The 16,934-nt window shown below is 32.9% G+C and overlaps 1 protein-coding gene across 1 annotated transcript in view; it reads left to right on the top strand.

The window, feature by feature from the left end:
• Window positions 1-16,934, top strand: part of KHDRBS2 (KH RNA binding domain containing, signal transduction associated 2) — a 943,011-nt gene that overhangs the window by 130,862 nt on the left and 795,215 nt on the right. The window contains exon 2 of the mRNA XM_074237285.1: window positions 16,296-16,423. Within this exon, the coding sequence (XP_074093386.1) occupies window positions 16,296-16,423 (128 nt within the window). The remainder of the gene's footprint in view (window positions 1-16,295; window positions 16,424-16,934) is intronic.

Here is a 16,934-nt window from a genome sequence, read left to right as displayed (position 1 = left end):
CTATATGACAGATCATGAATGACAGTAAAATTATATAGAAAGACAAAAATCTTTACTGTCAAAAAATATCTTATTTGAAAATAACACAAAAAGATACTACAAAGTAAAGAAATGGAAATAGGTACAAATGAAAAATATAGTGTAAAGGTTCTAGTAAAGTGACATTGGATGATTAATGAATATTCCTTATGTCTAGCCATTCTGCCTCTCTTCAAACTTCCTGATTTTATTGCATTCTGGTTTCCATCTCTCCATGTTTTCTATGAGAATAGCATGAAAAATTTTATTAAAAGTTTTGATAAAATCTAGATAAACTCTATCTATAGCATTCTCCTTATAATTTTGCTATAGTGATTGATTGATGGAGCTAGCCTTTTCAGAAATATTTGAAAGATCTTACCAAAAATCTCTCTCTCTGTCTCTCTCTGTCTCTCTCTCTGTCTCTCTCTGTCTCTCTCTGTCTCTCTGTCTCTGTCTCTCTCTCTCTCTCTCTCTCTCTCTCTCTCTCTCTCTCTCTCTCTCTCTATCTCTCACTCACACACACACACACACACACACAAACACACAAGATAAATCACTCTGCTACTAAGCATGGCAAAATCTCTCCTCCATTTTTTATACATAACAAAACTTTCTGAAAGTAATTTGTGATGTCTTTATCCCTGAAAAATTCTTCCAATTTATAAAAAAACTGACATTTAAGGCCATCAAAAAATCTCTTCCCATTGGATATATATCCACTTTTATTTCCCATTTTTCTTTTACCCTGATTCCAATTCCTTCAATCAAGTCCTCACCAGAGGCCCTTCTCTTCCCTGATAACCCAATCAAAATTCTTTCTTCTCTAAGCTTCTATAAAGAGTTGGTAGAATCAAGAATTCTGATTAGTAGATAGTTATGATGTTGAGCTGCTATCTACAAAACTCCAGACATTTAGAAAAATGCTATGATAATCTTGATGAAGAATTACAGAAACTGTCAAAGTATCTACCTGAGGTTTGCAAAAGGAAAAAAAAGCAGTCTATGGCAAAATGGGAATTGGCTCAGGCAAAAGCCCATGCAGGTTCAGAACTCTAGGATCATGCAGTGCACTGGGGAAAACAAAAGGTCTCTATCTATACCAGGTTTCTCTTTCAGTCAATTTGAACTGATAAAACTAAGACTCAAATGTCAGCTTTGTCACCTGCTACCAAGATCTGTGTCTCAGATCCAGGGTAGACTGAGAAGGGGTTACATTCATTGAGGTCTAAATTGGGTGATGTTGGGTGGTGTATGGAGAAAAGTAACATGTTCAAACAGCAGCAGCAGCAGTGGTATAGCTCATCTTCCAAGAAAAGAACAGAATACCTGTTTCAGTATTTAGTCCAGGCTGCAGAAGAATAATGAGGTTGAAACCTTGAATCAAACAGAACACCACAATTCTGTCCGTATAAACCGACAAATCTTCCTAGCTGAATGATAAGGGTTGAATCCTTCAGTATTCAATTGTAATATTGATGAAAATCCAGGTCAGGAAATTACAGAGCTCTAATTGAGGTGAGGGAGGAGCAAAAAGATTTATTTTCCCTGTATCAGGTCACTTTGTGCTTGTAAACAATGAAATCTTGCAGAACATCAAACTATTCATGATGTCATGGACTTATACAACACTCAATACCCTAAGAATACACCAGTAGAACTAGACTAGATTTTCCTCCAGAAGTATCATAGAACGTACACCTAAAATCAAATGCAAAATTAGAATATGATCTGTAAGAGTGGGCAAACAAGAAACAAAAAAACCTTACCATTAAGAGTTAATATGAAAAAAGAGCTAATATGGTACCAAAGAGACATAATACAAAAATAGAAGGTAAGGGCTCAAAAACATCTATAGACAATGACTAAGAAAAATGAAGTTTGGTCCCAAACTCAAAGAGAATCTTTGGGAAGAGATGAAGTGATGAAGAGATGAAAAAAAATTAAATGAAAAGAGACTGAATGAAGAACATGCTCCCAAAAGAAATGAGTGCTATGGAAAAAAGATTTGGAAAGGCAATCAAAATCTTGGCAAAAGAAACAAAACAAAATAAAACTTTACTGTTTGCAATCTCTTTGAAAATTACAATGGATCAAATGGAAGCCAATTAATTAAATACAAAAATAAATGTATTACAAAATAATAAATATTAAGTATGTATTAAATAAAGTAATAAAATATTAAATGAAATCAAATGGTTAAAAAAGTAGAAAAACATTATAAGCTATCTCACAGGTAAAATGACTTCTAGAAAACAGATTCAAGTAAAAAAATAATTAAGAATGATTTGGAATTTCAAGAAACATTAATAGAAATCTGCTCAGATATCTTAGAAGCAGAGGGAAAAGTGGAAATAGAAATCTAACAGTCACCTCATCAAAGAAACTTCAATTTAAAAAGTCAAAAAGTAGCTATAAATAAAGAATTCATATCCTGAGGAGTCACAGTTAAGATCATACATGATTTAGCAGTCACCACTATAAATAAAAAGATATGTTGAAATATGATATTCTGTAAGAAAAAGGAAATGGGCTTAAAGAAAAAAATACTTTACCCATAAAAATTGAGAGTAATGCTACATAGGAAAAATGAAACATCAATGCAAAAAAAGAGAGAACTTTCAAGAATTCTTGATGAAAAGTCCAGGGGTTCATAGAAACTCTGAAATTCAAAAACAGGAATTAAGAGAAAAAAAAGATAAATCAGCAACAACAAAAGCACCAGGATTATCAACTAGACCAGGGCGCATTGCACACACACACACACACACACACACACACACACACACACACACAAATATATATTACATATATACAACTGAAAATATATGTAAATAAAATATGTATGATATGGCCAAAAAGTAAATCTATTTAAATTGCTTATCTATATTATTCCCAAAATGTCCATTTCCTTTGATCCAGTAATACCATTACTGGATCTGTATCCTGAAAAGATCATGAAAAAGGGTAAAAATCTCATATGTACAAAAATATTCCTAGCAGCTCTGTTTATAGAGGCAAAGAATTGGAAATTGAAGAAATGTCCATCAATTGGGGAATGATTGAACAAATTGTGGTATATGTATGTAATGGAACACAACTGTTCTATAAGAAACCATGAGGGAAGGGAAAGACTTGCTTGAATTAATGTTGAGTGAGATAAACAGAACAAGAAGATCATTATACACCTTAATAAAAACAAGGGGTGATAACCAATCCAAATGGTTTTGCTCACTACATCAGTGCAATTTTAGGGGATTTGTGATGGAGAACCATTTGTATCCAGAGAAGGAACTGTGGATTTAATGTAGACCAGGGTTTATTATCTTCAATTTTTAAAAGTTGTCATATGTGTTGGGGAATTTTGCTATCTCTAATGTTTTCTTTCTTTCTTTTGGATCAGATTCTTCTCTCACAACACATTCAACTTTGAATTATGCTTATCATCGATGCAAATGTAAAGTCTGTATTAGATTGCCTTCTTTTGGGGGGAGGGAAGAAAAAATTTAAAACTCGAAACCTTGCAAAAAATAGATTGCTCATCCATGTTTGTGATAGTGGTTGTTTTTCGTTAACCCTCAAGTTGGGGAAGGAGTTAAAGTGATAGAGTGAGAAGGAATATTTTAGTTAATCAAAAACTTTAGATTTAAAAATTATTTCTGATGCTTTCTTTTATAAAGATAATTTTTTTTTTTTACTTTATAGGTCAATACTGATTTGACAAATAAGAGTAGAGTAAAAGTTTCTTTTGGTCAAGGATTTGTTTTAAAATTTCTTTGTATCTTCCACAGTCTCTCTTACAGTCATGAACATTTAATAGGTACTTATTGAATACTTGGATAAAAAGGAAAAACAGATAAAAACAGTATGTAGAGTCTGGTTTTGACTTTTCTTTTGACCAAGGCTGTGCCTGATTAAAAGAACAGAATGCCTTATCATAATCTTGAAAAAAGAAAATATTGAATTAGAACTTTCAAAAAAACTTTATAAACACCATGAAATCAGATTCCAAGTCAGATATCTCATTGCATCTGCATCAGGATGCCTTTGCAATGAGCAGATGTAGTTACAGAGTCATTCCACATGTGAAACATGTATTGGAGACTGAACAACTCCATGAAAGTAGGGAAAAATAATTCACGTCTTAAACAAAATAAAAGAGAAAGGGAAAGCTTTGAAAAGGATACTTGTTTAGCATAAATGTAAAGCCTGTAGAATGACTGAAATCTATCATTAAACATTCAAATTTCAGATATCTAAAAATGCCAAAATTGAAAACTTTGTGAAGAGCATACTCTATTGCAATCAATTTCCCTGATGGGACAGGTGAAAAGGTAGAAGTAATATATACAGCAGATATGCAATGCAATAAGTTTTTCTAACTCTTCCATATTTCTGTCTCTTTTATAAGCAAAAAAATATTTCCATGCATGCAGATATCCAAGTTAGTAGCTTAGTAATTTCAGAGTGCATTAAAAGAACAAGAACATAGCAGTTTCTGGATATTTATCTCAAGTATATTTACAAAGTTCACTGAGATTTCTGAGTAATAAAGTCATTTGATCAAGTTCACAAAGCTAGAATATGTTACGGGTAAAATATTAATCCCATTTTTCCTTATTCTAAAGCTGAGATTCATTCCACCATTCATGAATTCTATAGCATCAAGTTAATATGGATTATATGTGAATTAGCAGTCCAGTACTACTTTTTCATGTCAAACAAAGTCTAAATTCCTTAATATATCATGAACCTATTTGATAGGACTACTTGCCTGGAATTTACATGTATCCTGGAATGCAGTTTATTCATCTTGTGTGACCTTGGTTAAAGCCACATCATTAATATCACCAAGAAGATAAATATTTTGTTTTTGTTCAGTCATTTAGTTGTTTGTGACCTCATGGACCATAGTACACTAGACCCTTTTGTCCTTCATTATTTCTCAAAATCTGTTCAAGTTTATGTTTCCATGATGCTATCTAGCCATCTCATCTTGTGCTTGTCCTTTTCCTTTTCTCTTCAATTTTTCCCAACTTCAAGAGAATAATGCAAAATTTTATTGTATGCAGAAGACTTTATATAGGTTTTATCATTTGATTCTCACTCTGATGCAGATTCTCCAAGAATTAGAACATAATTTGCTCTTTTCTTTTGATTTTATTAGTGTAAGCAACTCTTGATGAGAAAACCTTCTATAGAAAAGAAGATCTGTAACTATTCTGAGGCAGAGGAACTTGCACATGGTCTCAGTGTCTGGCTCAGAAGTAAATTGTAAAACGATGTATCACTCATTCTTAGACTATTCCTTTAATCTATTACAACATATTACCTCTCAATGTTCTACTTTTAATTTCACATTTCCCTATCTCCATCCAGTAAATTCAATGACTTCCTATTGCCTTTAGGAGTAAATAAAAATGTTCTTTTTTCCATTCAATGTGATATAGAACCTTTACTTCTACTTTCCCAGTCTTCTTATACCTTACTCCCTAATACTTACGCTGATCCAGTGAGGCTGTCTTGCTAGTTGTTCCATGAAAATAGAACTTCAAGGTGGAGGCTAGGTTGCGCAGTAGATAGAGCATCAGCCCTGGAGTCAGGAAGACCCGAGTTCAAATCTTAGCTCAGTCACTTAATACATATCTGTGTGACCTTGGGCAAGTCACTAACTCTATTGCCTTGAAAAAGCCAAGAAAGAAAAAAAGAAAAAGAAAAGAACACTTCATCCACTTCCTCATCCTACATATTTAATCAGTTTCCAGATCTTGCTTTTCCCACCTTGACAATATCTTCTCATCTGCCATATAAAATCTTCTCTCTACTCACATCTTCCACCTTAGTTTTTAACTTCAACTTTTAAATAAATTATTAACAGTCTCACAATTGTTCATCCTGCCTCAAAATTTTCCCTACTTTTTTTCCAATCTCCATAATGATGTCAATTTTTAATCAATACTTTTTCTTAAATGCACATCTAACCTTGTGATTCATTAACCAATTCCAAATATTGTTTATTGCCTATGCCATAAAATTCAAAAACAAACAAACCTCTTTCCAGCTTTTAAACATTACCATTCATCCCACATGCCGTGAATCAACAGAGATGGCTTTCTCTCCATTCTTCACATGCAACAGTCCATTTGTCAACCCATTCATGATTTTATACTTGCCATTCTCCGTGCACCTAATGTACTGCCTCCTTATTTCTGTCTTAAACAATTTTTTCCTTTGAGACATAGCTTAAGAACCATCTTCTACTTGATTAATTTCCTAATTCCTTCACCTGCTCATATTTCTATACCTTCACAAAAATCATATTTTTAATTTTTAATTTCTCTCTATATATTTGAATTTATTACTTTTATATTGATGGTTTTTATCTTTCATTCTTGAACAAGTCCACGGCATCAGAAAAGTGATGCCATGATAATAGATGTACTGGATTTGGATGAGGAGGTACTGTGCTAAGTCTAAGTCAGCACCTTCACTTTCTTCTCCAGGGCCACTTGGGTCCAGTGACCAGATGTGGATTGTGATGACTGGAGATGGCTCTGGATGAAAGGAGATCATAGTTAAGTGACTAGCCCAAGCTAATAAGTGTTTGAGTAAATTTAACTCCTGCCCTCCTGACTCCAAGGTCAGGGCTCTATCCACTGCACCACCTCACTGCACCCAGTCCCTGATTCTTGATACTTGTTAGCTGTGTGATCTTGGTCAAGTTACGTAATCCTGATAGCCTTGCATCCAGGGCCATCTTTAGTCATCTTGATTCATATCTGGCCACTGACCTAGATGATTCTGAAGAATATAAAGCTGGTGACCTAACACAGCATCTCTTCACTCAAATCCAATTCATGTGCTTGTCACAGCATCACCTCACTAATGTCATGGTCTTCTTCAAGAATGAAGGAACATTATTTTATTATTATTATTATTATTAGTAGTAGTAGTAGTAGTAGTAGTAGTAGTAGTAGTAGTAGTAGTAGTATAGTAGTAGTATGTATTTATAGAAATATATATGTATATATATATATATATATGCACATGTTGGGGTTTTTTTTAGGTTTTTGCAAGGCAAATGGGGTTAAGTGGCTTGCCCAAGGTCACACAGCTAGGTAATTATTAAGTGTCTGAGACCAGATTTGAACCCAGGTACTCCTGACTCCAGGGCCGGTGCTTTATCCACTGCCCCACCTAGCTGCCCCTACATGTTGCTTTTCAATTCTTACATGTTATTAAGTTCATGATTAGTGATTGTTTCATTCTTCATTCTTGTTTCTCCAGCACCTACACCAGTTCCTGATAAATTATTTGAGGTACTGAATAAATACATAATTGATAATTTACCAATTAGTTTCTATAATGATCATTTTATAAATCTGTTGTTAAATAGGAAATGCCATTTAAATGAAAGTATGCTGGTCCAAGAATTAGAACCCTGGTTTTTACACTTATTTACTCTCCAGGTGAAAATGGTATTATTATTATTATTATTACTTAACCTCTCTGAGTCTCAATTTCCTTACCTATAATGTCAGTCCCTACAATTGCAAACCTCATGAGTTTGATCTGATAAAATCACTTACAATAGTATTTAAAAATGTTCTGCAAAGGATTTGTCAATTCAGGTTCTATGTACAAAGTTCATGCTATTGCCAGAAAATTATCAAACTGTCACTAGAAAGAACACTTTAATTAATCTGTCTGTGGACCACTGAATGGCAATTACAAAACCAATTCATATCATCAGTAAAATAACTTCAACATAAAAATTGCTGAATATGTCTCCAGAAATCTGTATAGGGAAACTTCTTAACACTTGCCCTCCTTTTGGAATTTATACCAGCATGTATAACTGGCAAAAATATTCCTACAAATGGTTTGAGAGCAGAGATAAAGATAAAGACTTATGCTTCCATTAACTCATAAATATACCCAAAGCAGCATTTTGAAAAATTCCATGACCTCTCCCTATTTTACATGGAGACAGCATGGAAGTAGACTGTACTATAATCAAACTGTCATTTCCACATTTCTTTTTTCTTTTTTTCTCATTGAAATAAAAATATGAAACTTTTTACAGTTTTAATGCATTATATGGAGGGAGAGGAATTGAACCATGTGAGAAGTAATCAGGTGCTACCAGATGCCATAATGAGATGATCACTTTCTCATTCTGAGGCTAACATAAAGGGACAATCAGTGTGATATGATGTTCCTAAATTGTCCTTTGCACAGTCTAGAACTGATTATGATGAAAGGGAGAGCACAAGGAGCCATAAGAGACCTATTCATGGTAAGGAATGTGTTTCTATGGAATTTATGTGTGTGTGTGTTTGTGTGTGTGTGTGTGTGTGTTCTTCATGCTCTTTAATAATGTATGCACCTAGGAATATTAAACTCTACCCTGATATGTTTAGATAATGATGACTCTATACCATTGTTAGTGATGACCTTGAAAACCATTTTTTGTTCCACAATTCTAGAGAATGATTTAGAAGAATGCCCAAAAAAGCAATAAAATTGTACATAGCCTTTGACCTAGCAATAACATGACTAGGTCTGTTTTGCAAAGAAATCAAGGGAAGGATAAAAAGATCTATTTCTACAAAAATATTTATAGCAGTAATTTTTATGGTGGCAAAAAACTTGGAAAATGAAGAGATGTTTATCAATTAAGGAAGGGCAGAAAGAGTTGTATATGATGCATTGAAATACTATTTTCCTTTAAGAAATGATAAGCAGGACAATATCAGAAAATCTTGGGAATTCATGCAAAGTAAAGGGAGGATAATCAGGAGAATATTATACATAATGAGATTATAAAACACAGGACACAAGATAATGATTCTAGACAATTTCAAAAGATCCATGGTGAAAAATGATATTCCCCTCTAGAGAGTAAGAAAACTGATGTATTTTGAATGTATATTAAAGCATCCTTTTTTAAATATTTTCATTTTTCTTAGATTTTGGGAGGGTCTGTGTTTCTTTTGTAATACAGATAATATGGAATATATTTTTCATGATTTCAAAAATTGTTTGCTAATCAAAGAGTAAATTGGAGGGAGGGAGAAAATGTGGAACTCAAAAATTTTTAAAACTAAATGTACAGGAATATAGTGGTTTTTTAGGGCAAAGGATAGGCATGAACTGATAGCCCTTTTGGCATAGTTCCAAATTGCTCTAATAATGGTTGAATCAAGGGCTGTTAGGTGGCACAGTGGATAGAGCACCAACCCTGGAGTCAGGAGTACCTGAATTCAAATCCAGCCTCAGACACTTAATAATTACCTAGCTTTGTGTGCTTGAGCAATACACTTAACCCCAATGCCTTGCAAAATCCTAAAAAAAAAAAAGTAAATGTACAGATGGAGCTAAAAAAGAATGCGATAAAGCCTGAGACTGACCTAGTTCTCCCCCAAACCCCTCCAATAATTTTAAATAATAGCTAAACAAATTCTAAAGAGGCAGAGCTGATAAAAAGACAGTAAAACAATCTTACAGTGCAAGACAATTTATAAGCTCAGCAGGAGAAGTCTGCCTCACCTGGGTGAGAGAGCACAGTCTAGCACAGGCTGCATTAGCAAATTACAGCATATCAGCCTCAGGATCCATGAGCAGGATTTAGGACTCATTGAATCATCAGAGCTGCTTTCCAAATCCTCATAGTAAAAGGGATGTAAGAAGATTGCAGGGTGTCTTTGCTTTGCCCACACTCAGATCTGGCCTGGAGCTTAAAAATGAGTGCATGTGGTTACTCACAGATCAGAGCACAGATCAGGAGAATAATAAATGCCTTTCCTCGTAGATCATACCATATTGGAAGCATTGAACATTTCCAGGTACCTACAAGTATCTCTGAAAACAGTTACAGAAAATCCTACAAGTTTGGGACAATGCAATCTTCATACTGAAAGCACAGTGCTATTTTAACCAAGACTTAAAATCAAATCATAGGTTGAGGAAAAAAAAAAATCTCTGACCAGAGAAAGTTACCATGGTGACAAGGTGACTCAGAAGATAATAAAGTCAAAGCTTTGTCACACAAACATACATAATCCTACACCCTTCTAATTTATATGACCTTTCTCATTATCAGGGCAGTTAGAAGACAGAAGGTACTAGTGTGAGTTGAAACTGAAGGGATGATGTCTTTTAAAACATAAATTAAGGAATGAGAGAGGAACTAGGAAAAAGGGAAAGAGAGAGGTTGAATGTTGGAAATTATCTCAATTGAAAAAAGCAAGGAAGAACATTTACAATAGAATGGAAGATGGGGGAAACGAGGAAGGGTGAGTGAACTTTATTTTCCTGAGCATTGGATCAAAGAGAGAATTAAAAAAACACTCAATTTAGTATAGAAATCTATCTTACCAGGGTAGCTAGGTGGCACAGTGGATAGATCACCCACCCTGGAGTCAGGAGGATCTGAGTTCAAATTTGACCTCAGACACTTAATAATGGCCTAGTCATGAGCTTGAGCAAGTCACTTAACCCCATTGCCTTAAATAAATAAAAAAGAAATTAAAAAGAAAAAAAGAAATCTATCTTATCCTACAGAGGGGAAAGAGATATGCAAAAAAGATTGATGGAGAAAGGGAGTGCAGATGGGGAGAGGAACTAGTCAGAAGCCAATCCCCTTTGATGTAGGATAGGATGAAAGGAGAAAGAGAGAATAAAATAAATGACAATGGGGGCAATAGAATAAAGGGAAATACAGTTAGAAACTATGGCTGTAGAAAAAAATTATAGAAAATTTTACCAATAACACCCTCATTTCTCAAACAGATAGGGAACTAAGTCAAATATATAAAAATAGAGTCTAGTCCTAAATTTATGAATGATCAAAGAACATTCAGGTGGGGTTGTCAATACTATCTGTAATCATATAAAAATGTTCTAAGTCATTACTGATGGGAGAAATGCAAATTAAAACAATTCTGAGGTATGACTTTATCCCTATTAAATTGGTTAATGGGACAGAAAGGGAAAATGACAAAAGGAAAATGAGATATTAATGCATTGTTAGTGGAGTTGTGGTTTAATTCAACCCCTTTTTTCTAATTTTATTTATTTAAGACAATGGGGCTAAGTGATATGCTCAAAGTCTCATAGCTAAGCTATTATTTAGTGTCTGGGGCTGAATTTGAACTCAGGTTCTCCTGACTCCAGGGTCAGTGCTCTGTCCACTGCACCATCTAACAGCCCTTGATTCAACCATTTTTAGAGCAATTTGGAACTATGCCAAAAGGGCTATCAGATCATGCCTATCCTTTGCCCTAAAAAGCCACTATATTCCAAAAGATATTGAAAAAAAGGAAAAGGACCTCTATGTATAGGGATATTTATAGTAACTCTTTTCTAAGGACAAAGAATTGGAAATTGAGGTGATATCCAAAAGTTGTGGAATGTCTGAGCAAATTGTGATTTCTGATTATGATGGAACTATATTTTTACTATAAGAAATGATGAGCAGGATGCTCTCAAAACCCAAGTTTATGCAAAGTGAAATTACTGTGAACAAAGTAAGAGCGATATTGCAAAATGAAAACCTGTGAATGATTTACTTATTCTCAGCAACATTTTGACCCAAGACATCTCTGAAAGACTTCTGATAAGGAATGCTAGCCATCACCTAGGAAAAAACAGGTGTTTGAATGTAGATTGAAGCATATTTTTTAACTTTATTTTTCCTGAGGTTTCCTTGTGGAGGGCATATTTGGCTATGTTTTCTTAAATAACATGATTATTATGGAAATGTTTTGCATGACTACATATTTATAACACATATGCATATTTATAACATAATTATACATTTATATATTTTATAAATTTATTGCTTTCTCAATGAAGAAGGGTGGGGCAGGAGGAAGGAAAAGAATTTGCAAGTAAATGTTTTAAAACAAATATTAAAATTATTTTCATATGTAATTGGGAATATGAAATACTTAAATTTAAAAAAAACAAAAAATATAAATATAAAAATTTTGAAATATTTACATATCATATAGGGAAAATGAAAATAAATTTTCTTCCCCTTCCCTTGGAATTTAAATAAACACAAGGTCAAACTGTTGGAAAAAAGAAAAACAAGAATGCACTTATTCCTATTGTGATGCAAGAGCAGTGCTTTGACACACAGGTTGTAGAATACTTGCAGTCAGTGGTAATAAGCTCAATCTCAAAATACATGCATACTTAATTAATATTTTTCAATTATGAAATTATAACTGCATTAAAATATTTTTAAAGTATGGAAAGTTATTAACATGCTATATTAATATTACCTTTGCACTAAACTCAGCACACACACAATAAACACTTCAGGAACAGACATATTGAAAATGTAAAAGAAAAAAAATTGACTATACTATGAAATAGAAGAATTTGACTGGGGAAAAAATGATTCAAAGTTCTCACACACCATCTTTATGCCCACTATCTATTTGAACCCAGTAGATCAATTTCACTCTATTTTTTTTTCCACAGCAATCCATCAATATGGGAGAGAGATGTTAAATCTATACTTAAAGTTGTGTTTTAATATCAGCCATTTATTTAGCCATAATTTAAACAACTTTAGATAGCTGTCAGAAATTCAAGGTAAAGAACTTTATTCTCCCTCTGGCTTCAGGCTCTTTTGTCATAAAAAGGAAATATAAGGACTAGATGAGTACTTAGTTCCCTCCCATTTCTAAAGCTTTGCTGCTACAGAATATTATGGTCACCTTTTTCTTTATAACAGAACAAGACTATGAGTACATTTCTTTATTCAAAATTCAATTTAATTTATAAGAATCATCAGTATGTTATGCAAATATTTGACTTTTCAGTAAATACTATATTCTAGTTACCAGATACTAGGAAAAAGAGTCTTATCTTCTTTTCTACAGAAACTATTACAATTTCTCATACCTCTGATATAAGATATTAGAATATCTCATAGCATCAGTATCTGAAGTATTATGTGAATACTTGAGTTTTTAATTCATGACTGGCAATACTATACCAGTCAACTACTCTCATATATGTGTAATAGTCAGTCACATGAAATTCATGACAAGAGACATAAATATGTATGTTCTTCTGGAGGAGGTGGTAAAGTACCTCCACCTAGAGGCAGCAAAGTTCCATTATTTAGAGCCAACATATAACTACTAAAGTAAAAAATGGTGAATTTAGGCTTGGGAAGACTTGTGTTCAAAACCAGACTCACATGTTTTAAAACTGTGTGACTCTAGGAAAATCACCTTTAGCTCTATCCACTTAAGTATCCTCATTTATAAATAGAATACAATACTAATAAAAGAGTCCTGCCTAGAGGATTTGACAAAGGATAAAATGAGGAAATACCCATAAGATATTATATAAATATTTATAATCACCACCACCACCACCACCACCACCATCATCATCATCATCTTCATCATTGACAATGTTTGGGTGACAATAGAAAATAACAAAATTCCAGGACAGATTGTTTGGGGAGAGGGGGTGAAGATAAGATCAAATAATAACAAAAACTATCTTAAATAAGATTTATCCAAGAATAGAATTGGAGTAAAGGTAAGTAGAGTGACCTAGTTTTTCAGTCTCAGAGTAATTTTCAACTCTCATTCATAGCTCATTTCTTATTAGCTTGAAAATCTGCATTGAAAGTTCCTAATAATCTTCCTTTATCCAGGTTATCCACTCCCCTCTATTCTTCACATTGATTCTCAGCATAGTGTCAAAGTGATATCCCTATAAAAAAGGGATTCCCCTTTTGATCCCTTACTCAAGAGACTTCATTGCCTTTCAGTTAACTCTATAATCAAAAACTTATGTCAGCAACTTAAAATTTAACATGTTTACAATCCTATTTCTTGGATGACCTATAATTATGTCCAAGTCCCAACTCTATGAGTATGCACATGCACACACACACACACACACACACACACACACACACACACACACACAAACACAAACACACACATTATATGTTCTAATACATTATATGTTCTATTTTTCTGATCCTCTTCCAGGAAATTCCATTTCTTTTCTTGATACCATGTTAGAGACAATCCCCTGTGCTTTGTCCTATCTCCTATCTCAGTTATCTTTTGGAACTTTTACCTCCCATCATGTCTTATCTTGGTTGTTGTTCAGTCATTCAACCATGTCCTACTCTTTCTTACCCCATGAACTATATTGTCCATGGGGTTTTCTTAGCAACCATCCAGGAATGGTTTGCCATTTCCTTCTCCACTTAATTAAATTAAACAGAGGTTAAGTAATTTGACAAGGGTCACTCACTTAGAAAGCATCTGAGGCTGGATTTGAACTCAGCCCTTCCTGACTCCAGATCCAGTGTTCTATTTTTAAGCCACCTAGCTTTCTCTTCTGTCAACTGTCACCTATATAAAATGACCTATTTTTTTCTACCAGGAAATAATATTAATGTTTCCCTACAATTTTATATTCATATTGCATTTTAAAATTTACTCATCTGTCTATATGCTCCTCACTCCTAATAAAGAGGCAGAAACTAATAGAAAGTTTATTGTTTTATTTTTCTCTAATTATCCCCATACCTGGCATAATGGTTAACACATAGTAAGAATGTGATAAATGCTTGTTGAGTGTAATTTAATTGAATGAAATTAAGTGAATGACCTGTAAGATTCCTTTCATAAATTGATGGTTCAATGGAGCATTTTTACTCTCCCTCAACAATTACAGTATACAAGGTAATATTCATCTGCTTATAACAATATTACTAAGCATTTAAAATGACCTAATTTAATGTATTGCCCTTTTCTTCAAATGCATAAATATATATATACATAAATATGTGTATATCTTTATGTATATATTATAATCCAAATAAATGATTTTATAGAATTTATTTGTTAATGAGACAATAATTATTATTAATTATTAGTGAAGAATAACTATGTTCTTAATAAAAAGCTGCTGACCTATTGCTTTAAGATTTGCACTTCACTTTATAGATATTGTGTTTGATCCTCACAACTACTATGAGAGGTATTTCAGGTAATATTATCCACATTTTATAGATGTGGAAACTGACATGGAGAATTTAAGAGGTTTATTCAAAATTACCTAGTTAATATGAGAGATAAAATTTGAACCCAGGCATTCTATCTATTACACACCCGTTAATTGTATATGACTTTTCAAAGCTATGTCCCTCTACCATGGTGATGAGTTTATCACCTCTTTTTTTATAGTCATGTTATGTAGAAATTATTTACAAAATACAAATACAATTCAAAAAAAATAGACACAATGTCAAGGCAAAAATTATTTTATTCAATAGAAACATAAGATAAATTAGTAAAGAAAACTTCCTGAAAAAATTATCTCAGAAAATTATTTTAAATCAATTTTGTATTGTGAAATTGATATTGTCACATTAAAGTGCATGCAGCATATTTGACCAATGTTGCTTATTTTTAAGTGTGCATAACTAATGATTTGAATGAGTCATTTCTAACAATATAACAGCACCATCCTAGAACTGAGATGTCAAAATTATCCCTTTTTTAAAAAAGTTTGCAGCATGTTCTATAACATCTCTCATCGAATATTGATTCATTTGTATCCAGAGATACTCCAGAAGGCTTCATGACCTTTCCTTATAACTGAATCATTATAGTTTGTTTCTTTGGGACCTTTATCCTTCTAGACTATAATCCCTGGGAGGTCAGGGAGAACAAAAGAATTAATCTTTGTTTTTATTTTTATTATCAGTACCCCACATATAAACTTCGAAAGACATTATCATTGGATGAATGAATGAAAAGATTTCATTTCTATTTTCTTAATAGAATTTTAAAAAGAAAATGGAATTTCCTTTAAAAACCCTTGACTTTTTCTGCCATGCTTAACAGAATAGTTGTATTGCCAGAAATCTTAGAATTTATTCTTTCTGTAATGCACTGAAGTTTAAATAAACTTATTTTTGTTACAGAAAATACTCTGCAGGTTTATGATTTCCAAGTCCTAGCAAACCGAGATCCACTTAAAAGTAGAGTGAGATTGATTCGACCTATATTAAATCATTCAGTACCATTATAAGAAATAGATGACAGAATAATATCTCTGTATACATGTTATATTTTCCCATAACCCTCATTTCAGTTGAACAAATTAAGCCCCCAATAAATGTTTATTAAAATTAAATCAGGGAAGATGGACATAACAAACATAACTATTTTAATATTTCTAATTCTTTCATTGTTTTCTCTTTGTTCCATTTTCAGAAATTGAAAAGTTTCAGGGTTCTGATGGGAAAAAAGAAGATGAAGAAAAGAAATATCTTGATGTCATCAGCAACAAAAACATAAAACTGTCAGAGCGAGTACTTATTCCTGTCAAACAGTATCCCAAGGTAATTAACTAAATTTTACTATAATAGTTTGAATAGTAAATGATTTGGTAATGAGATGGCTTTTTACCCTTTTATATTTAGAAAAGAAATATTTATGCATCTATTATCTGTATAAAATCTATTCTGACACAAAGGAAACAGAAAAAATAAACACAGTTGAAATGTTGATCTTGTGGAAAGTAGAAAGCAGCCATACTTTCATTCAGAAAGTAATACCATCATAGATGGTGGAAAATGTAGTTAGATACCTGTGAACAATAGCTAAAATTCAATGTGGTTGTTTTTTGGCAATTTATATAGATTTTCATACTATTTCTTCTTCTTTCTTAGATCTCCTTAAATTAAATACTCATATTTTAAACAATGTGGATTTAAAGTGAGTATATCCATATTAGACAGTGAATTAGGAATGTCTAAGCCTAATGCAAGCATCAACATAATTTTTATTGGGTCATGTAAAATAGCAGACCATTTTTGGAAGGCAGGTTCAATTTTCCATCAACATCTCTGA

Source organism: Macrotis lagotis, chromosome 5 (genome assembly GCF_037893015.1).
Source record: "Macrotis lagotis isolate mMagLag1 chromosome 5, bilby.v1.9.chrom.fasta, whole genome shotgun sequence".
Classification (NCBI taxonomy): Eukaryota; Metazoa; Chordata; class Mammalia; order Peramelemorphia; family Peramelidae; genus Macrotis; species Macrotis lagotis.
This window is presented reverse-complemented; position numbering and strand designations above follow the sequence as displayed.